The 24,595-nt window shown below is 43.6% G+C and overlaps 1 protein-coding gene across 1 annotated transcript in view; it reads right to left on the bottom strand.

Annotated features, from left to right (window-relative positions):
* LOC138246462 (alpha-tectorin-like) overlaps positions 1-24,595 on the bottom strand; it is a 270,914-nt gene that overhangs the window by 151,076 nt on the left and 95,243 nt on the right. The window contains exons 7-8 of the mRNA XM_069201099.1: positions 18,742-18,941; positions 5,726-6,118 (exon numbers count right to left, since the gene is read on the bottom strand). Coding sequence (XP_069057200.1) covers positions 5,726-6,118; positions 18,742-18,941 — 593 coding nt within the window. The remainder of the gene's footprint in view (positions 1-5,725; positions 6,119-18,741; positions 18,942-24,595) is intronic.

Here is a 24,595-nt window from a genome sequence, read left to right as displayed (position 1 = left end):
TGCTAGCCATTTGTGTGAAGAGCGTCACTAAAATAATGGTGGAGAATTTAAGCAAAATCCTGCATCCCTGGTGGAACCAGACAAGGAGGGGTAATCAAAGATAGACAAGGCAGGGATAATGTGCCGAAAGTCGCACCTGTAGTCAAAAAGTATAGCAAACACCAAATACCTGCCATCCTGGCATCCTTAGATGCAGAGAAAGCATATGAAAGGGTGAGCTGGGACTTTGAATCTCTCCAACATGGTCCAGACCTCAGAGGCAACAGCACAAAATCTAAAGTAATGGCTAATGAGCCATGATTGGGTCAATGACAGACCCCTTTCCCTTCCCCAACCAGAGCTGACTTTAGTGACATAAGCATCACTTCTGGGCTGGGGTGGCCATCTAGGACTCTGGCAGAGCTCCACACCCACCTGTTGGTGCACCAGGCAAGCCTTTCTTCCTTTAATCAAGGGAAGACTAGTGCAGGTGTTCAAAGACAACACCACTGCCATCTAGTGCTCAAACAAGCAGGGCAGGCCAGGTCATCAACCCTTTCTCAAGAGGCCCTGCATCTCTGGACATAGCTGGAATGTCAGGGCATTTTCCTGAACCCCAGAGCAGACAAACTCAGATGCAGATGCCTAGCGGATGATGAATGGTGTCACTTTCCTGAGGTTCTGCGAGGTCTCTTTCAGTAGTGTGAAGAGCCTTGGTTAGATTTGTTTGCCACCTTTGAGAATGGCCAATGTCAGCAGTTTTGGCCTCAGGAGTTTCCTAGGTGGATCTCACTTGAAGATGCTTTTCATCTCGAGTTGGGCCCCAGGCTCCTGTACACCTTTCCACCAATACCACCCATGCCTAAAGTTCTCAAGACAATCAGGAATGATTGGGCTGCATTCTTGTGACTCCAGATTCAGCACAGAGAGTCTGGCATCTCAAGCTGCAGGGCATGACCATCAGGCATGCAGCCAGTCTGCCCCTTCCAGAGGATCTGCTATCACAGCAACAGAGGGAGGTTCTGTACCCAAATCTGTGCACCCTCCACCCCCATGCGTGGGGACTGGGAATTAACATTTGGCAGCTTTTGACCTTCCTCTCAAAGTCCGTAATGTAATCTTGGCAGCCATATTCCCCTCCACTAAGTTGGTATATGACTTCCTCTGGGACAGGTTTGTGTCATTCTGTGCTTCTAACACTATTAACCACCTCCCTGCATCTTTATCCAAGGTTCTTTTGTTTGCATTGCCTTTAGCCCAGCAGGGCTCTGATCTGGGCACAATTATTGTTATCTCTCTGTCATCTCTGCATTTTTGTGCTTGCCAGGCCAACCTTCACTCTTCTAGTCACATGTTGTAACTAGTTTTCTTAAAGGCCTGCAGCACATATTTCTCTCTCTGCCATTCATTATGTCTCAGTGGCACTGTAAGCTGGTCCTCACTTTTCTCATATGTACACCATTTGAGCCTTAATACATTTGCCCTCTTAGGCTCTTCACAATAAACACTGCCTTTTTAGTGGCAATAACATCGCCCACCTTCTACCCAGACAAGATGGTTCTACAGACAAATTTGAGGGGTGTGACTCTTTTCCATGTAGGCCAGAACATCACCCTGTTTACCTTCTTTGCACTGTCTCATCCCTCCAAGGAGGATGAGAGACTCCACTGCCTGGATCCCAAAAGAGTGCTGTGGTTCTGCCTTGACTACATAAAGCCATTCCAGATGGACAATCAACTCTTCGTGGGCCTTGTGGGGTCAAAAAAAGGGAAGGCAGTTCAGAAAAGGTCCATCTCATGGCCAAGAAGCAACCCCTGAAGGCTTCATGCTGCAACTACTGCATTAGTGCATGGCATCCCGGTCCTGAACATCTGTCAAGCAGCAATATAGCCCTCACTAAACACGTTCACCAAGCACTAAAGTCTGAACAGTCAGGTCTGTCATGATAGTCTCTATGCCCATTTCTTACTTCAGGACTTTCTAATTTAATTGGCTTTGCAGTCCAACCTCTGCAGAGGTATTGCTTGAGTATCTATTCTAGGGTAAGGAATCTGTGGCTAGAAGTCTCCATCAGATGAATAAGTTCCTTACCTTCGATAATGCCTTTTCTCGTAGAGACACCTTCCCGACCTTCCTATCCTCACCACTATGAAAAATTGTTACGGTCAACGGGACATCCTTCTGAGGGCCATCGTTTGACACACCAGTGGTTAGTGCTCATTGTGGCTCTGTGTTCCAAGTCACAAAGGTAACTGACATCAGTGCACCGAGGTGGTGCCTATTTAGGTACCACACACATCACTTACAGTGTGGAGGACTCTGATGCAGAGCCAAACAGGGACATCTATCAGCCCCAAGTGTACTGCTCAAAAGTCTTGTGGATCCAGTCCGACACCTGGATATATTCTAAGGTAAGGAATCTGCAGTTAAATAGAGTGTCTACCAGATTAGGCAATCCAGAAGGTAAGTAGCTTGTTCTGTATATATATATATATATATATATATATATATATATATATATATATATATATATATATATATATATACGTATATATGTGTATATGTTTGTACATTCACACATCTGAATGTATTTGTTTTCATTCATTTTACTTTTTGGGAAACCTTCCCTTTATTTTACTCCTTACCGCTACCCACCCCCAAGCCCTTAAATTACCCATTCCTCCCTTTACCTCCACCTTCCCTTAAACCCTAAAATTAATCTCAGATTACCTCTACCCACTCCTAACTCTAAAATCGCCCTTACCTTCTATTAGCTCTACCCACCTCTAAACTCTAAAATCACCTTGCCCTGTTTATCTCTACCTGAAACTGAAGTATTGTTTTTTAAATAACACAAAAAATATTTTATTTAAAAAATAGTTACCTGTGTGTTAAAATACTGTGAGGTAAATGTACAAAAATGTACCTTTCTGATAGTTACCTGCATGGTAAAGGCATGCTTGATAAAGGATTTGTGGTAAAGGCTGTTTCCCCAGACTGGGACTGACGTTCATTGAAAATGGTAGCAGTAATTGTGAAGTGTCTATGGGGTGCGGGGGACCACACACCACTGGCTTACCAAAGGGTATACTGCCTTGCTTTGTGGTGGCGGATGACATTGACAAATATTTTGCCTCCTGTGAGAGAGTAGTAAAAATGTACATGGTAGACCAGCAGCACTGGGGAGCATTGTTGTGGGAGTTAGTGCCTACAGTGGGGAAGTTTAAACTCCTGACACTATAATAGGGGGTAGTAGACACATACACCCATATGAAGGATGGCCTAGTCCAGAGGTTTGGTCTTACACCTGAGGAATGCTGGAAGTAGTTCTGGGCTCCCCACAAGGAGTCAGAACAAACCCTTGCAGATTTGGTAGACATCTCATTGAAAGCACTTGAAGTATAGGTGAGGGGCAATGCAATGCATACTTATGATAGGCTATGCAATATGATTATAAAGGAGCAGAGCTTGTATAACTGTTCCTCAGAGTTCCACCAGCATCTAGCAGACTTCTAGCTGACTGACCGCAGAAAGTGTGGAAGGGGAGCTGATGTGTGGGCTCGAACTAGGCTTCCCAAAAGATCGCTGGGTGTGAGCCCAAGGTGTGTGTGTGTTGGGGAGGTGATAGGCCTGTAGCAGGGTAAGAAAGGGAAAAACATGTTTTAGAAAGAAAACTCCTTCAGACCTTAAACCTCTGAAAAGCGGGAAGAGTCCCAGCTCACTCATTAAAAGTGGAGAAGTGAGAACTCAGGAGGAAAGAAACGCCTACTTCTGACGGGGTAAGTTATTTGACTGCCTACATCCAGGTGACCAAAAGTACTTCCTCTTTCCCTTAGTGGAAGGTTATTAGTAGCTGACAATTCACAGTGGTGACCTGTTTGTCTTTGGGGAAGGCTTGTCAAGAGGAGACCCTAGTAATCCCTTAGCTGAGAGGTGGGCCCAGAAGGTAAACTGGTAATCCCTGAAGGTGGATGGAATCACTTCCAGAGGGTCACAGTAAATGGGGTCCCTGTTATTGCTCTGCAGGCTACTTGTGCCAGGTAGACCATGCTGGTAGAAAGGCAGGTTTCCTTTAATGGGCTAGAGTCCGTCCACCCTGTGAATGGGGGTAATAGGGAGGGCATGGGGGGAAGGGCAGATGGGTTAAGAGGCCAGCATATTGTAATTGTCTGACCTAACATGTCTACAGAATGCATCCTTGGCAGTGATCTCCCACAGGCAAGAAATCAGCCGTAGGAGGCTGCTGCTCAGGGTTCCTCCAAAACAGAGTTTCTGAGGATGCTGTCCCTAAATGTAGGATAGTGGCCCTGGAGAAGAGTAAGAGGTCAGAGGTCAATGTCATCCACAGTGGAGAGAATAGAGGACCAGGTGATACTTAAACTGACAGGAGACAACCCAAACACTTGTTCTGGTAGGGCAATTTCTCCCCAACAGTTGCTGCCGTTACTGTCACAACAACATGGGACCTGGGTCAGAGATATTTTTACAAGACACATTTTTATTGTCCACCTAGAAGTCCTGGACTGTCAGGAAAATGCACAGGGTACAGACATGAAAAGGTAGAAGTGAGAGTGGAAGGAGGGTGTCTGCAACCTAAAGCTGTAGCACCAAACTCTGAGAAACCTAAAAGACTAAAGGGACATCAGGAGCTAGTGAGCAACTCCTTGCCAGCCCAATGGCTAGAAGTGAGGCCTTCTCCGAACACTATTTTGTGCTGAATTTTATTTCTGGGTTTAGACTTTCCACCCTGGGGTTCTTTCCTGGGCCCAGTTGCTCCACAGCCTAAAACACGTAAACATTGGCTAATCACTGAATGGCTTATTTACATTTCTTATAAGGCTGTAGTATATGGTGCAGAAAATATACTTTTGGCATAGAACAGTAGTTCTTAGTCATTTGATTTTTGTGGACCCAATTTAATGATTAAGTTGCTATTTTTTAAAATAAATATTTATAAAAAGTAACTTTTAGAAAGTTACCCTTTCCCTGTCTGAAGCTCCACAAGGCTAATTTAAGTTAGCTCTCCAGAAGCTGTCAATCAAGTGCTTGACCTTAATGAGTTGTTAATACTGCTCCCTTTAAATGGGGCTTCCCCTGTCATAAGTAAATATTGGATGGCACCTGGAAAGGCCAAGCTTTTGTCCTCATAGACAGCCTGGCACCAAACCCACTATATGCAGTAGTCTTAAGTTCGATGCCAGCATTCATTTATATATTTTATGTTTATTCTTTTTTTTTTTACAAATCTTTTAATGTTTTTTAATGTGCTTGTGCTTTTATGGTTTGTATTTATGAACCAAATAAAGAAGAATTGAATTGAGTGCTTTAAAGTAGCACAAAAAGTCACACAGAGAGAATATGGTGTGAAAGAGAGCGAGAGGGAGAGTGATGAGGAGAGCCCCTCAAGGCACTGAGCTGGGTCTGGACGGTCCTTGATCATTTGGAACACTGTCCAATGTGATGATGTGGTACATGCAGGCGATGCTAGGTCTATGCAGCTGCTTAATCCAGGATAAGCATGGATATACAGTATAGTTAATAACAATTGAATACTTCCAAAGAAGCTTTCATATTGGATAGCATGTAGGCTGCAAGTTTGGAGTTTGTAGGATTTTTCTAACAGATGTTAGATAATTTCTTTTTCATCAGTTTTGGCACCCCATAATTGAATAATAGGTGAGATGAAATAGACAGTGACTAGGTTTTTTACAGCTAAAAACTAATATATATTGACTTTGGAACTCACCTGTGCACCTTTTGAACCTCTTATTGTCACATTGATTTCAGAAACCTTGTCCTTTAGCTGGACTTCTACATGAGATACAACAGTGACATTGGGGCTTCTCCGGTTTCTATTTTCAGCTATGATCCTAAAAGAGAAGTTCGAGGTGTTTCGGCATGTTCGCGTCACCTCATAAGCACAGGTGCCTTGGAAGTGTGCCAGTGCGCCGTCATAAGTAATATAGTGAGGATCTCCAATCACACTACAAGTGGCCCAAGCGCTGAAGCAGCCGAGTCTTCCATTTTGCACCACACAGCTCTGTCCTGGGTTGCAGGTGGCAGCGACACAGTGGAGTGCTCCTCGCGGGTCACAGCGACACCTTTGTGTGCATCCGGAGAGCCAGACAAGATCACCAACCTGAGACGGAGATAGACATAATCAGTGATGACATCATAGCAAGGACTGTTTTCCTGAAATTCAAGAAGAGTTTTCATTCTGATTAAAAACTAAAAAGCAGTTAATAATTACAGGATGCCCCATGAATTATATTCACAATAAGTTAATATAATTTACATTTCAGTGACTGCTGAAACAAGTGAGTAAAAATGTCTAAGCTCAATAATGTCTAAAAATGTCTAGCTCAATAACCCTGACTATACTTGACTTCACCTCCTCAAATATACTTATGAATAAATAATATAGAACAGGAAAAATACAGCGTAGCCCACAGTTTTATACATTTTGAAAACAGACTGTGCTTTGTTACTACGGTTTTCTCGGTTTCACCTGATACTGGGATCGCTCTATTCCCATAGCCTCACATTCCCTGTTCTGAAGCAGCTGTAGTGCACCAGTCCTTTGGGTATCAAAAAATGGTGCATTTTTAATTTTCTAGCCTTTTTGTGATCATCACTTGACACCATGGACCATGCATGTCACATCTTCTGAAAAGATGCTCAATTTAAGGACATTGTGAATGTGTATGATTAGCAGATCACTGCAGATTTTTCATTTGACTTGTTGGTATACAGATATGTTCTGATAGATTGTTTTCAGACTCTGAGAAGAAGTTAAGAGTGTGGATGTCTTTTGTACCTTGATAATGGTTCCATGGTAGCAGAGAACAGTAAGAAAAAGGTGTAAGAAAGAAGTCTCTGATGCACCTGTATTCCAAGTAAACACCTAATACAGTTCTAATTCCCTTATACCAGGGACCACAATAAGCTCTTGCGGAGAAAATACACAAAGCGATTGGTAAGTGAAAGAGTCCAAGAAGAAGATAGTCTGTCTGGCTTTTATACAGAAGATTACAAATGGGTGAAGCTCAGTTGCCTTTTGAGGACATTTACTGAAATTGTGTACGAGAGAGATAAGAGTCCTTGTTTTGCTGAAATCATCTGGAACATCCTGCTCTCCTTAAAAGAAACTAAGACACATGCAACTTTATGCCTGCAGCAACCAGCTAATTATGCACCCTAAGACAGTGAGTGTGATGCAATCCCTTGCTCAAACATTGTTTCTGAACATAAATGAATTGTGAAAAGTAGCCCATATGACATGTTGATGCAGTATACGTTAACTAAATACATAAAATAATAACTGTGGGAGTATAGCAATTTTGGACGGGTTGACATTGGGTCCCACTCACATGCTCGTGAATTGCTCATATTTTTTTTTAAGGTGGCACAGATGGGAGAATTTCCAGCTAGAAGTCTTTACTTGCATGAAACTAAGTTGTGCTGGCAGGCTAGCAGGCTTTGGAGAACTTGCACTAGAAATGAAATCAATAAACAGTTTTGAAATGGACATTGAATTTATTTGTAAGCTGACCAGCAATGTAATGCAATGTTTGTAATGTAATAGTATTTATGTACTGCAGAACTAGATAGGAATCCATGTGGCACTGAAAAATGGGCAAAGCCCACAAAAAAATTCATGGTCATTCATGAAGGAGGTAGAAGTGCATTCCTATTGTGTGGGGAGGATAGTGTTCCTCAATAAGAGACACTTCTTCTTTTTGCATTTGCAACATTGGTGGGTATGCTCTTCCACATCCTACAAGTGTAGAAGGCCTGCTTCTGTTTTTAGGTTAAGCGTAAGCGTCCAACCTCTTGTAGACTATTAGTATACTTCCATTTCATTTAGTCGGTTCAGTGTCATTTAAAAATTGTTGCTTGCTAGTGGTCAGTCATGCCTCTTTGTCCCTCCTTTTTCTTTTTGGGAGCAGGGACTAACAACTGTATAATCACGCTTTGTCATGTTTATCTGTTCTTTGGGGGACTTTTTTTTTCTTGGTTTCCTGCTAGTGTTTGGCAAAGCTTGCCTTTCCCATAGCTGCTTGAATTTGATTGCAGCATTCGTCCTACCCACCTCTTCCCATGCTACTTTGCTGTCTGTTCAGGAACTCATTTTTTTAGTTGAACAAGTGCTTTCCTGACTCAGCACGTTGCCTGCTTCATATACACCGTGCTTTCTCTTTCACTGATGCTCACTCTTCGCCCCCCCTTCTCGGGCTGCAGCTGCCTCCTCCTCCTCCCCTTTGTCTATGTCCGAGGTGGCCACTGAGAACTCTGGCTCCCCTTCTAGTCCTCTATCAGCATTGCTGCCCATGTGAAGTTTTTGAGGAACCCTCGCTCAGAGGCCCGTTCATGACGAGGATGTAGGTGAACTGTGCGCACCATTTTATTACAAAACCTCTGAAAAAGAACACTTCTTACATGTGATGAGTGGTCTTGTCTTTTCTAATTTTGGTGAAACCATATTAAGCCAACTTTTACACTCATCATTCGTTACAAATGTAGTTTTTCCATTCGTTTTTTGGGACAAAAGTTAATGCCAAAATAACCTGGCAACTGTGCAAAGTACGCAATCTTGCTTATTGTGTATTTTCACACTTAACTAGTTTTAATTGCCTTCTGCGCGTGTTACTCTTTGCCTATGGCGCACGCTTTACAGCCGCCTTATGCATGGCATGCTCCAGCCAGGCTTCTGTACCAGAGCACGCTTTAAACCTCTCCACCCCAGCACAGAGCCATCCAGAAGGGACAGCAACGAACGCCAACACACAATCCCTTGCAGAAACACAGAGTGTGCCAGTAAGACTGCAACTTGTTAGGTAGTCTAGGGCTGTGCTCTCATCATGTCGCATCATGTCAAGCATTCGTAGCTCTCATTAGCAGTTTTCTAGGATATGAATGTTGTTCAGCCAGCTGTAACTGTTCGTCATGCTTCGTCAGCATATGTAGTGCGCAGAGTCACCCTGAATGTAAAATAGGAGGTATTTTACCCTGTAGCGTAAAAAATAACACGTTTTCTGTGCTGCGGTGCATGCATACATGGAGGAAAATGCTACTTCTACATAGTTGTTAACATTCTGGATTAACATGTGTGTCCTATATAAGGGGTAGTGACCCTGACTCAGAAAACATCATAACATATGACATGTAACAACAGTAGCCAGCCTTAAACACACACACCGATCTCTTCCTTATAAAATAAATGATGAATGCCGGAAATATCATTATGACCCTGGCGGTCAGTGTTAAAGTGGCGTTAATACCATCAACAGGCCGGCTGTATAGAAAAATGGGATTTTGACCTTGGTGGTAACCGCCATCACAGACAGCCACTTTAACACACCGACTGCCAGGGTGGTAATGGCCGCTGGGCTGGAGTCTTCGGTCTCCAGCCCGGAAGGCGTCACAATCCCACCCTCGGGGACCACCATGGTTTTCATGCCAATCTTACCGCCACCAAAACTATGGCAGTAGGCACTATCAGTGCCAGGGAATCCCTTCCCAGGCACAGATAGGGATCTCCCCTGCCCCCCTCCCCAGAGTTCTCCCCCACCCTCCCCCTCCCTCTCCCGCCCCCGCACTTGTACACACCCACACGCGCAACCATATACACACATGCACACATCCACCCACGCATGCACACATACATTCTCACACACCGCAACACACACCAACATACTTTATCGCACACACGCGTTCACAACACACAACATACACTCACATTCAGTCATTCACACACTCATTCAACGCGACTCACACCCGCATGCACGCATACTAAAACATACACACACACACCCCCACATACACACACACACCCACCCACATACAGACACACCCCCCATATACACACAACACACCCCACCCCCTCTCCTGTCAGAGAACCAGACTTACCAACACCCATCTTCCACTCCCAGTCTGATGATACCTCCTTCCTCCTCTGACTCGTTTTGTTTACCCCATACCCTGTTGGCCATGAATACAATGTTTTATTGCAAAGGTATGTTTTGTTTGCAAAACTTTTTTGTTTGCAAGACAGCACTGGTTTTCTGCTCACTGTTAGTGTGTTTATTTTTGTTGCATAATGTGTGTATTGTAACAAAGATATTCTCATTTCCCTTGCCACTAGCCTCCAAGTTTGCTGCAATTGTCGTTTTCAGAGGTGTTTTTTTGTGGTAGTTGCCTCCTTCTTTGTTCCTGCTTGCGACTGTCATGGTTTCCATTTGCCCTCACTGTTGCTGTAGCTTGCCCACATATTTCTGCTTGCCCATTCTATGTTGTTGCAGCTTGAAGTGTCGTACCCACCCCTCCCCCCAATCGTTGCTTGCAATACTCTGAAAGGCAACCTAAACGGAGCTCCTTTTTTACATCCTTGGCAGGATGAGATGCTAGGTCGGGACCTATGCCTTTTACAATTCCTATATTTGTGCAACCTATATAGTCGGTTTTCTTGGGCCTAGCTGCAATAATTGTTGCCTTTTTTCCGGATTGACAAACAAATCCTTGAGCCACAATTCAACACACACGTTTCCAATCCAAACCAAATACATCCACTCCACTCTAAACCAAAACACATGGTTAAAAGGCATCGTCATTCACAACGCCAATAGCTCTAACTCTCACAAATGCGTCACCAATTGCACTGCAAATGGTTGTTTAATTTCTTGCGTACTTAATGTCCAGTATGGTGATGTCATGGCTCCTGGTGTGGTGCTAACAACCTGAGGTTCTTTGTTTCTCTTTCAGGTATTTTGTAGTATTTTTTTATGGCAGTCCTGTAAGTGAAGCAAGTTGTCTATAAGTTGGTGCCACCTGGAAGGGGAGCTTAAGTAATTCCTTCAACGTTTGTGTAACTCGGTAAAATGTTTTTCAGACCTTTGATTAGGAAGCCATGCTGTGTAGGATGCCTTTGAGGGTTGCCAGAGTAGTGCTGTGAAGGTTGCGCTGCCTCTGTCCTAGGGTAAGGAAGCCAAGGCTTGCATTGCCTTTCTGCAACTGTGTCTGGATTTAAGGGATTCCTTTTTCCAGAACAGATGACTGGTACTGAGCTGTCTTGGCCTTCCTGAACATGCTGAAGATTAAGTTTTACTAGAGAATGAATCCAAGAGAGTGGTGCATCACTGAAGTTGGCCTTACAACTGACGTAACTTCAGCAATGCGTCCAAATTTAGAGGTGCTGCGTCAGTTTTAAATGACGCAAGTAACATAATGTTTTAGGACCAATGTAAAACACTTTGAAATGGTGGAATATTACCTTCTAAGCTTGTAAATATGGATATGTCAGTTCTGTGTGGGAATTTAAGAGGGAACACCTACCTTGCATACGATTAAAGTTACCTGAAGTAACTGGTAAAAAAATTATGCAGGACAGAGCAAAGTGGCACATTATGCCTAATGCATCATTTTGTAGATATGGAGCACTTACTGCGCTGCCTCTGCATAAAAAAAAGATGCAGTGGCGGCGCAAGCTCCTTGTAAATATGCCCCCAAATGTGTTTGATGCTTTAAAATTATGAATAGATAAGAGACGCGATGATGAAAGAGAGAGTTCACAGAGGAGAATGGAAGAGGATTGAATGGGGAAGTTGTCAGTTTGACTTGAGTTAAGATTTTTGGGATCTCAGTTTCATATTTACGGGGCACTATGGCTCAAGGACCAAGATGCATCAGAAATTCTGACACATCTGTGGAAACTTTGCCATAACGAATCAGCCCCAAAAGTGGTGCATCGCTGAAGTTGGCTTCACAGCTGACGCAACTTCAATGATCCATTAAAATTTAGAGGTGCTGCATCATTTTTATATGCCCCAAATAGCCTAATGTTTTAGGACTAATGTAAAAGACTATAAAATGGTGGAATATCATCTTCTACACTTTTGCAGTGTTTCTGGATGTAAGAGGTTATGTATGCAGTAGGTCTGTGTGTCACATTACAGTACTTATGTGTATGTACAGACCTGAATATGTGTGACTTAGTGAGAGACAGTGCAATGTGAGTGAAAACAAGCATATTGTGGAATGTGAAGTGATAATACATGTTTCACATACCTTACGTGTGCACTTACCTGTTGTTCTTTGCAGCACACAGGCCGGGACATGGGAACCCCTTCCTCCATCGAGAAGTGACAATCCCAACCTGTCCCTTACAAAAAGTACACAACGCCACATTGCCTTGCTGCAGTGGAAGATGAATTCATATGTGCCATGGTCCCAGCCTGGTCAAGGGCTCCTACAACATGATTGTCAAATGTGTGGACCCACTGCTTGCAGAGGGGAAGTGTAGTACAGACATATTCCAGTGTGTAAAGTGACTAGCTGGTCAGATTGATATTGAAAAGCCAATGCATAATTTTTATGCCTGGGTTAAGGAGGCATAGGAAGTTTGACACAATTTGGAGTCTGCACATCATTTCCCAATGATGTGTCACTTTCCTAAAATCTTGTAAATATGAATGTGTCCGTTCTGCATGGGATTTTAAGAGGGAACGCCTACATTGCATATGATTAATTTTACCTGATGCAGCTGGTTGTAGCGCAGGTAAAAAATGACCCAGGACAGAGAAAAGTGTTATGCCTAAAGTGTCACTTTGTAAATATGGAATTCTGAATGCGCCGCCACTGTGTCAAAAATAATGGTGCTGTTTCGAAGCAAGCTCCTTGTAAATATGTCCCTCAGTCTTCAAGATCAGAGAATAGGTATAAATGGAGGTCGATTATGAGAAGGTGGCAGTGCAGAGGACCTGGTGTAGGGGCTACAGCGACAGAAGGAAAGCAGCTCGACTGAAGCAACATTTTGCTTCCATTATATCATATGGTAACCCTGCATCCAAGCCTGATGCCTTTCATAAAAGGTATGGGGGAGGAAAATAGGATAAGGAATGTGTTGGTTGTTTGAATGAATTACATATGTGTTGTAACTTATTTCCACACATGCGCTGAGTGAAGGCAAAAATATTCATTTGGTTTACAAGGGCCTCAAATAATGGTTTCACCTAGGCTAGTCATAAGGACACGGAAAGCGCCAAGAGGCCCAATTCTTTATAAATCATTATAAGATAACATACCATAACAGACATGTTAGTAGTGTGAGGACAAGGCCGGGAAGCAAGTTGTTTTTAGGTCGAGCGTAGCAGCGCGCAAGGGCTGCTTTCGTGGAGTTTAACCACACCTACCTCACACCCACCACTTTAATTGGTTTATGGGCTTGCCTTTGAAAAATCCATGGATGTTGTTGGTAAATGTTTTATCTTTGTCCTGCTTTGGGTCGGTTTTGTTATCGCCTTAGGGACTGACCCTGTTACCTGGATAATTACACAATTGCTGATATGTTTTACTCTGGGGAACTACTTTTTTTTATTTTGTCTCTCTCCTTCACATCATTCTCATGGCAGAAATGGCACTTACACATTTCATATAGCACAAACTCGTTTGACACCCAAGTCCTGCAATTGTCCCTACAGTGAAATAATCCAAAGCAACGCTAAGCTTGATTCAATGCGAGGTGCTGTAAGGACCCAGAGGACAAAGAGAACTCTGCTTTTTCCCTCAGGGTGCTCTCCCTCATATGTCAGCAACAGTGAAACATGCACTTAGTTTAGGATCTAGTCTGGGCATCAGTGTAACACTGTTCTGGGGTTAAAACGCAGAGCTGGGCTAAGGCGGTGTTTCAACCTGGACATAAAGGAATTCACTTGGTGGGTTACTAGGCGTGATCGCGGCATATGGAGATCATAGTCATTCCAGGTTGTGAAGTAATCGAGTGTTGTTGAAAGCTGCATTTCTCAAAAGGCTTTGTGATAGTCTATTATGGAATCTACGGCTTTGTGGTATACTAACTAAGCGTCTCCTAACTTTGCTAATTGTTGTTTACCAGACACCTGGTTGTTAAGGGTACTAGCACCACCCTGCCATAGACTGGCACACACAATCTCTGTTGCCAATTGCGGCATGCCACCGCTATACTCATGCCTGACTGGTCACACACCATAGAAACGTGTAATCCATCTTACACATGGCAGCACCAACACTAAGGTTTAATATTGGTTATCGATCAGTGACATTTTCATCCATACACTCGGTTCTTTAAGCTAGGCGTGAAATATGAAGCGTGTATGAGAAAGCTGTCTGAAAAAAATGTTGCCTTGGAAGTGTTCACTCCTTATGTCTCCACCACTTAGCTTTCCAAGTTCCAATCCCATTTTTTAGGGCAAGCGTAGCGTTCGACGTGGTGTATACTTTTAGGTATACTTATATAAAATGGGTTAAAGCGAATTTGAGCAATTTCATTGGTTGGTTCCACTGTCCTTAAAAAAATCCTTGCTTGCTAGTGGTCAGTTCTGCCTCTTTGTCCTGAATTATTCTCTTTGGGAGCTGCACCAACTACTGTATAGTTACGCTATGTCCTGTTTATCTCTTCGGTAGGGGACTTTTTAATATAGTATTTGCCTGTTGGTCTTACACTGTGGGTTTGTGTTCAGTCCCTCCTCCCCACCAGTCCCCTCTGCAAACATAAAACCAACACCAGAGAGAGAGGCTTTTATAGGCCCACTCGTTTATGTTAGCTCCCACGTTTGGCTTGGAATGGAGAGCTTTAATTTCCTGGTTGCCTCTGACATAGCCAAAAAAAAACAGCTGTTGTGCTCCGATCGGAGCTGCTTCAAGGGTGTGCCGTTCTGATTAGTGACAGAACGCGCGATGTTTTTGATGAGTATGATCCCACAAGCCTGCATTTAAATACAGTGAAAATGCAACTTCCAATTTATTTACAAACAAAAAAAATACACTGCAAAAAAATGAGAAACAAGCACAAAAACGTACAGAAAACACTGCAAGGGCAGGTCTGGGTCCCACAAGGCAATAACTGGCATTGCCTCTTTAAGGGGTCCCTTGAAACCGCCCTCACATGTTGTCCTTCCTGTCCTCACTTCCGCAGTCGAACGCTTTGCATTGACCCTGTTACATGGATAATAACCATGAGGTTTGTGTGCATATGTTTTGCCTTTTATTTCGGTAGAACACTAAAAATGTGTTCCCATGACATTGAACATGTTACATGGATAATTGCACTTCTGCCGATAACCTCCACTGCGAGTGGATTTTCCTTTTGTGTGTCTGCTTCACCCTCATGGTGGCCGTCGACTTGCTTATGTGAAACTGTTTTACTTTTCAGTTTATGTGGCAAGAAAAGTCTAGTTGGGAGTTTACAACGCTAATAGTTTTAACTCGTTTTAAGTCTGCAATCAGGTTACACATGTTCGGATTTCTTTTCATTCTGATTTCCATTTAGCTTCCTCCTCTGTACGAAACAATCATCAAATATTAGTGATATTGTTGGTATCATCTGGGCGCAATATACTATAATATGCTGCAATGTGTTGAACAAGTAAACAGTGCCTTGCAACATCCTTCTTTTCACATATGGTCAGGGTTTTTTATTAGATGTACCACATTCCTCTTTTCAGTATTTGAGGCCAGCCCCTTTGAGCGGCAGAGATCGCCAAGGCACCGACATGGTGAATAAATATGGAACCAAAGTGTGTGTGGTGGGGGATGGAGAGGCAATACACAGCCTCAACGTAGTGTAGAATGACTATTGCAAGCAGTACTTTCATTTATTTGTGCCTGTAAAGTGCTGCAGGCCACACTGAGGCAACATCAGGGCACTCTGCTAGTCAAATGTAACGAGGTACACTTCTAAAGTTTTGTGCGGGGGCTCTTGTGGCATAATGTAAATCACAACATAGCACCCATGTACTATACATCATCAAGGCCCAATGTATAAATTTGCCTGGCACCACACAAGTGCCTGCTCAAACGTTAGTAAAAGCAACATGTACATGCAAAAATATATAACAATTTTTGAAGCAAGATGTTTAATATTGAAATCCTTCCTATTATAGGCAATGGTGATTTATTCCTTTAGATTTTTCGATAGCTGACTCTGCCACCCATCCACTCTTCCATCCACCCATTCATCCATTCTGCAATCCATCCAATCTCACATCATCAACACATCCACTCTAGAAGCCACTCTTTCTGCCATTCATCCTTCAATACCCCCACTCTGCCATCCATCCATTCATCCACATCCATGTTGGTCCTTGGACTCCATCAATAGCACGTGGGTGTTTACCTTCAAAGCAATACATTATAATTGCTGCTGTGCTGTATCTGCTGTGTGTAAGGGAGGCTTGGTCTGCATCTGCCTGTGCTGTATCTGATGTGTGTGAGGGAAGCTTGCAGTGCTGCCTTGCTCTATCTGCTGTATGTAAGGAAAGCTTGCACTGCTGCTGCCTGTGACTCCATCTGCTCTATGTGTAAGGGAACCTTGCATTGCTGCTGCGCTTTATCTGCTGTGTGTGAGGGAGGCTTGCTCCGCTTCTGCTTGTGCTTTATCTGCGCTGTGTGTGAGAGAAGCTTGCACTGCTGCCTGAGCTCTATCGGCTCTGTGTGTGAGAGAAGCTTGCAGTGCTACTGTGCTGGTATCTGCTCTGTGCGTGAGTTAGGTTTGTAACGCTGCCTGTACTATATTTGTTGTGTATGAGGGAAGCTTTCTCTGTACCGTCTCTGTGAGGGAGCATGCACTGCTGCTTCTGCTCTATCTGCTGTGTGTAAGGGAAGCATGCTCTCCTTGTGCCTGTACTGAATCTGTTGTGTGTGGGAAGCATGCAGGGTACATACTCTGTGAGGGAATTGCATTGTACCTTCTGTGGGAAGGAAGCTTGCATTGTACCTTCTGTTTCGTACAGCTGACATCCTGAGCTTATCTATCTCGAGCTGCTCTTATGTGATGAACGGAAAAAGGAGCACTGTGAAACCAGTGATTGCCCAGAGTTACACATTGGTCAAGTGGAATACAGGGCTGATGCATTGTTTCCTGGTTTCACATTGTGCAGTTCAGCCACTGTATGGCTATCTTTTGATTCTCCTGTTTTCCATCAAAGCCTAATTGTTTGTTTTTAATTCTTTGTGGTGCCAAATCAGTGGATTGTGTTAAATACCCACACTTATTACACATTAAATCAGGTTGACACAAAAAGCCTTTCGGAAAAAAAATGCTGATATCACCAGCTTCCCCTGACTTGACAAGGAGACAGCTTTTAAGACAATGTTATCTGTTTTCAAAATAACATGCCTGGGAGCTGCATGAAAGTTACATATAAGTGGTATTCTATTGGAATTAGCATGGCAGTTTACATTAGGATGCTAAATAGCAACATTTTCATTTTTTACACTAGGTAGAGGAAGAAGGTAAATGAAAGTGCTTTAGTCATATGCAGGGCCACTGGAATTATATGGCAGGAAAAGACAACATTTTGAGACAGGGTTGACCAACTTATGTGCCAAGGAAAGTCCAGTTATGAATTTACAATGACGAAAGCTCTAACTCAAGAAAATGTGAGAACTATGGCATTGCACATGCTTGTTTCTACTTGCAGCCCTTGACCTCAATACCTATTATTCAGTGTTGCATAAAACGAATCAAGCGTTTACGGGTCTACAGCGATGTACAGTCTGGAAAAAATTAAGGTGTGCAGTTATGATTTTACGGCAATTGCTCTAACTCAAGCGAATGTGAGATCTATTGCACTGCAAATGCTTGTTTTTGTAGTAGTTCTATAGAACGAAGGATGTGGCCACCTTTGCAGCCTTTCTCATTGTTGGGTCCGGTCTCCTCTTTTTCTGGGGGCTTCTTTTCCTCTTTGCTCTGAAAACCCAATGAAGTGAATGTGCCAATGCTTAGGTGACTAGAGTGACTTGTATTTAATTCTTATAGTAACAGTGACTGACTTCATTGATTAATCCACAGTGAAGGAAGATGGATGTTCTCTCTCTCCACACCGAATGCATCAGAACATTAAGTGAGCTCCCCTGACATCCAGCAGTGAACAATTCACCATGGGGTATATTTATAAGCCCCGTTAGCCACCAGAGCTTCACTTTTTGTGATGCTTCCGCGATACAGGCTACAAAATCATATGTATGAGGCCATTCAAAGCCACTTTGTGTGGCTAAGAATGACCTCATAGAGATGGAGAGAGGCAGCGCAGCGCAAGTAGCTGTGTTGCTTTACTCTGCGCCAGAGAGGCATTCCATGGGCATTGCTGTGAGTTTTCCCACGCATCACCCATGGACTTTGACACATCCTCAGATTTACGAGAGCCTCTCCAGGGCAGGAGTAGTGAGAAATATTTTTATTTCTCTTTCTTTTTTCATCTTTCCATGTGTGTTGCAGAATTCCATGTGTGCTGCATTCTGCAGCACTCTATGGATTGTTTCTGTGCAGAAAGGTGCCTATTCCTGCACAAAGGTAATCCTGCTGACAACACAGGCACAATTGCAGTATGGTGCAAAAGTGTCTTCGCAGGGGCTAGGCTGCCGAAACGGCACTAGTGCAGGGGGACAGAACAGGAATACACCATATTGCATAAATACAGTTCATTCCTGCCTTTTCACTTTGGCATAGGGCTGTGCTGTCTTATGCCAAATTCCAGTGAATGAGGGCCCATGTATCTGAGATTGAAAGCGGAAAGTATGGTGGCATACACCTAACCATGTTACGTTAGGTTCCACCAAACTCTTCCCCATATATCTGAATTATGTGCATTGAACAATTTTGCTGAGGTCGATACACCCATGCCTTCACTCAATGTCAGTTCTGTAAAGCGTCAGTGGGGAAGAGTAGAAGTCCAACTAATTGCAAACAAATCCCTTCCAAGCATTAAGCACAAAGATCATCACACTCACCTTGTAATAGCGGCCCTGGTGCTCACAGCCGCAGTGTGTGGCTGGGACACAGTCATCCCCGCTTCTGAGATAGCCTTGATTGCAGAAACAGCCCTCTGAGCAGGCAGAGGTGCAGTGACCCCCCAGGATTGAGGTCGCACACGTGGCCTGGCTCAGGCCCCCGCAGAGATCGTAGTGACTGTGCTCTGGGCAAGCAAGGGCTGCAAGACACGACAAAGGTAGGTGAGAGGACCATAGTGAGGGTACCATAGAATTTGCATTCATCTATGGCATAGGTAGTCACATGTATGAAAATCAACAACAGCCTGCTATGAGACCTCTGTGATTTCAGTTTGTAGAACGTGTGCTGAGGGTGTTTGTGGGTCGGGGTAGGAATGACAGTGGCACAAGTACAGAAGACCGGTAGTCGAGTCTGGAGATTGTAGCGATAGTGTTAGCGCGTCTGGCCTTATTTGGTTTCTTATCTTCAATTTATAAGGGGACGCGTTAGAGGTTCGTTGAGCCTTTTGACTGTGCTTAGAGAAAATCCCACAATAGGACTCAATTTCAATACAAATCATCTACAATATCCATCAATAGTATCAATAAACTTTGGAGTCAATAATTCCACACACCATGACACCTTTAATAACCACACCATTCTTGTAAGAGTTAGAATGTTTATTTCCCTATATTAACAATGCTCATGTAACTTAGTCTCAAAATCAAATGATATACATACAGAAACAACATTGGTTGACCAAATCTTCTGAAGAATCTCAAATTAACAAATGCATGGATCACTAGAGTTACAGTACAAATCAATAGCAACAATAACTGCACAATAGAAATAGCATACATTTAGATTCAGCAAATAAACAACATCAACTGTAGTTAATAATTAGCAAACATTTTCTGTGGATCTCCTAGCTAACCTTTGATTAGAATAGCATGTTTGGGCTTAATGCAAAACAATTTAGTCAGCACAAATTTGGAAAAACACCTAGCTATGGCTCTATCAAAATTAGGTCTTGGTACCTAGAAACACTCAGGCTGCATCCCAGTCCATTGTTTTTCACCCACCAAACCACCTCAGTTTGGACTGCGACATATGCAAATCAGTCTTAACCCTGCTCCAATGGGAACAGTCGGTCCCAAACTGCCAGGCCAAATTCTTGAACCAGAACACAAGAAACTCAGCATGTGTTTTACTTTTATCAGGGTTCGTCAGCCAGGTACAGCTTAGTTCAGTGGCACAGCGAGCACAGGTCCCATGTCTGGGCATACCTGTCACACATAGGGCATCAAAAAACAAGGTGATAGATGGAATACTTAAATTAATCTCAGCCACCAGCAATCACTTCCCAATCCATCCCTTTTCACCCACCATGTCATCTCACTTTGGACCCAGCCATGTGCAAATCAGTCTTCACCCTCTTCCTGTGAGAATCCATGGTAGATCCTTTTAGGGACGATTGTATATTCTTTTGCCAACTTTAAATTTTTAATATATATATGTATGTGTGGAGAGAGAGGGATAGAGAGAAAGAGATGCACAGTTATATGTAACTGCATCTAATGGTTGTCTTGTGGGGAAACGTATGCTGAACACAGTAGGCATGAGTTGGTTAGGGAGACAAGTCACTGATAAACACTATCAGCATTAGTCACTCACTGGATACATTTATGTCTGCTGCCATTGGTCTGATCTGTTTATTAGGAAACAATATGATAAAAGCGGTAGGTCTGATTTATTTATTGTGAAAAGCATTTGTTAAAAGCAACTGGCCTTTGGGGTGGATTGCTATTACACTATGATAACACCTGTAAATAGGTATTTTATTACATGAAATCTCACAGTTTACAGTAAGAGGCAAAGGATTTGGTGTTGGCTACACCCTCTGACTGGTTGTAAAAGAATTACACTATGATGTTGGGTGGCCCTCAGGGGTGTTATAATAAAGAGAAAATAATAAAAATACTTACTTGCATACATATAAGTACATCCACAGACATAAACAGAGGGGCTTTGGATCTGCCCTCTTCTGCTACTTGTCTTTTCAAGCGACATTCACATTTTTCATCTGTCCATGACAGCATACAGCATGGCCAGGCAGTTTGGGTTGGACTGTTCCTATTGGAGAGGGACAAATAACTATTGCACGTAGCTGGTCCCTGTCTAGTGGAATACAGTGGCCAAAAAACTATGGACTTCTATACAACCCTGACTGACTTCCTGTTGTTGGGATACATTCAAGCATTAGTTCAATTACTATGCACTAGACATCCTAAGGTGGGCAGCTATGTCCAATTGTGGGTACAGTGCTTGATGTACTACAGGACTGAAGCTGTACCTCTCTGATTTGGCTTAAAAAGGCAGAAGGCGCTGTGTTTTCTTTTCATTTCCGTCTGGAGACCTGGCTTGGCAATTTAGATAGGACTATTCCTGTTGCTGGACCAAGACTGCTTTCCATATGTCTGGTCTCTGTCTAGAGTGGCATAGTGAGGGGGCAACCATGGGCTAGAATGAGGCCAGAGCGATCACCAATAGCTGAGATTAATTCAAACATTATTTCTGTCATTTTGTTGTTTGTTGCAATTATGAAAAATGGGGCAGTGGATCAGACATTGGCTCTGTTGTTTTGGGAATTACATCATTTTGCCTGATTTTGTACAAATCTGCCTTAAAATTAGTGTACTTCAGCTCCAGGATAAGGGGTGCTATCATTTAGTTTTCTAATCTCCCTTTTTATAGGCCCCCTTTTCATATCAGAGCACCCTGTTACTACAAAGACACGGCTACTAGGCTGATTGCAGCCCTTTTAATCTGCAGTGCACTGCATCCAGCACAGCGGCTGCTTCTTAACTGGATGGCCATGTTGGAAGGATAGTGTCCATAATGTACCATTGTTTTACATTCCACCATGTTTGGAAGTATTATATTGGCCATCTTGGCTCAGCAATGATACACTGGGTGCACTGGTTTAAAACTTCAAGCTACAAAAATTTACAAAAATCCAGTAAGTAGATTCAAGTTATTAGTCTTTAAAGTTTAAGGTTCAAGATAGTGCCAAAAAGCATTCAGTGCAAATTTTGGCAATCTGGTTGCACATTACCGGAACAAAGTCAAAAGTTAAGGGTGACCGCAATGAAGAGAAGGATGGATACAGGGACCAGGTTTGTCCCAGTGAAAGGTTTTACCATTAAACTTGTCTCTGGAATGGAAGTCAAAAATCCTCAGTGGGTCAAGACAGTGGGCTGCAGCCAAATAGGGATCCACATTGTTGGATAGTCGCTGGGCATGGTCTCAGTGAAGCTGTTGATTTTTGGTGGGAAAGTTCCAAGGAGGGGAAATATGAATGTTGTGCCCACAGAAGGTCCCTTGCTGGTGGATACATTTTGTACCTTCACCTGGTGAAGATTTCTACCTTCAGATTTGGTCAAGAGAGCCCCACGAGGCCGGACACCTTTTCCCATGAGGTCTGCTGGTTTGTATTTGCTACTGTGAAGAAGAACATATCGGGAGTAACATGAATCTTTGGATCAGCAGCATTTCGCCTTTGTCAGATCAGCTTGTCAGGTTGGTCCAGGTCCCGCATTGGCTCTCGAGTAAAAAGTTGGCAAAATGTGTCTAAGTCCCAGGAAATGTCATGAGATATAACACGTTTACACCATCAAAAGGATTCAACTTCTTAGGGACAACACATGGGGAACAAGACTCACTCCAGCTGAGGCCAACAACTGGGTACTGGGTAGACCTAGCTGGAAATGGGAATCTGGGAATGAAGGGAAATGCCTTTTGGACCTCATTGTGCCCATGTAGCCCAAATAAGAGGTTAGATATATTAAGCTTGGAGTCCACTTGTTATCCTTGGTACAGAGAACAGAGCAGGTCCAGTCTTCAAGCCTCTTGTCAGGTCACATACAGAAGGCCCAGTCCTCTTCTTCCCTTGGTCAGAGCTTCCTGTGCCCACTCAGATGTGTGGCTATGGAAATTGACAAAAACCTTTCTTGTGCTCACTCCAAACTGTGTCTGGGTTACAATTTGGTTTAGAACCATGCTAAGGGGACAAAGGGAGGCAAGCCTAGGTCTGAGCTACATCTGCCAGTGACAGGGTAGACACCCTTTGAAGCTCAAAAACAGTCGGGCAAGCCCTCCAGGCCACCCTGCTCAAGGAAAACACCTCTCCACACCCATGCCTTTTGCCTACTGCCTGTGAGCAATCCACCAGCCATTCACCAGCCAGGTGGCACTGGACACTGGAAGAAAGGCACAGTGATAACTTTCTGAAAATGTAATTTTCAATACAGTAATATAAAATCCTACTTTACCTTTATATTGGATTTCAAATTACTATTAAAAAAAGTCCTTGAATCATTTTTTCTAACTGTTCCCAAACCAGCTCAAGCACTGTTAGTTGTTATAATGTAACCAAAGTTTTCTATGGGAGAATCAGCCTTGCTACAGTGAAAAACAACTTTGGGTTTTTTCACTGCCAGGACATGTAAAATATTAAATAGATACGTTCCTTTTTCAAACGCCATGCACCATGTCGTACAGGCATTTAGGCCCTCATGATGACATTGGCAGTAAATCCCACTTACTGCAATGCTGACGGCCACCAACATACCGCTGCGACGGCGGATATCCGTTCACCGTATTATGACACATACACACCAATCGGTCACTATTCAGCCACAGACACAGGTCCGCCACACCGAAGGTCAGTGTTAAACTGGCAGTATCAAAACCCACACTGTTACGCCAACAACGCCCATCACATTATGACCCACGAATCACCATGGCGAACATTCAGTGGCGGTAAACCACTGGCGGTACATACCGCAGCGCTCAAAATACACACACACATACAAAGCAACACCACATTGGACAATTCAAACTACACACACCTGACACACATACACACACCACACCCACACATCCACACCACTATAAAATACACACCCACACTACCCACAACCAATTACGACTACAAACAATTGCCACAAGATAGACACCACGACCACAGGCAAGACCAGAGCCACACACCACTATCGCCTATACACCACCCACGCACCACACCCCAACACATCACCCTAAACACCCTCACCCACCCTACTCACATAACACCCATGGCACCACAAAGACACCCCAGATCCTCAGAGGAGGAGCTAAGAGTCATGGTGGAGGAAATCATCAGGGTTGAGCCTAAGCTATTTGGAGCACAGGTGCAGCAGATATCCATTGCTAGGCTATGGCGGAGGATGGTGGACAGGGACAATGCCGTGGGACAGCACCCTAGAACAAGGGATGATATCAGGAAGAGGTGGAAGGTCCTACGGGGGAAGGTATGTTCCATAGCAGCAAGTCACCAACTCACTGTACAGAGGACAGGCAGTAGACCCCCACCTCCTCCCCCACAACGAACAACATGGGAGGAGCAAGCCTTGGCAATCATGCATCCTGAGGGCCTGTCCAGAGTAGGAGGAGGATTGGACTCTGGTAAGTCAACTGTATACTATTATCACCCCCCCTAGCTGCATGCCATCACATACCCCCACCCACCCTCACTCCCATCACTCCACCACTTCCCACACACCCCACCATCAAATATCACTCATCCCAATACCCAGCCCTGCATGCCATACCAATGCATGGACACCACTCAGAGACCTGCATGGATAACTATCACTAAAGCATGCACACTAGAGAGAATCAGCTAGCCCACCACATACCAACTCATACAGGTTAAAGCTGCCAGGGCAAATACCACCAAAGAGGGCAACCCACCAGTGCACAATATGTCACACAGTTAAACAATAACATTGCATTTACATCCCAACAGGTATCCCAGCCAATGTCAGCGGAGAAGAG

The sequence above is a fragment of the Pleurodeles waltl genome, chromosome 7 (genome assembly GCF_031143425.1).
Source record: "Pleurodeles waltl isolate 20211129_DDA chromosome 7, aPleWal1.hap1.20221129, whole genome shotgun sequence".
Classification (NCBI taxonomy): Eukaryota; Metazoa; Chordata; class Amphibia; order Caudata; family Salamandridae; genus Pleurodeles; species Pleurodeles waltl.
Note: the sequence above shows the minus strand (reverse complement) of the source record. Positions and strands in the feature narration are given on the sequence as shown.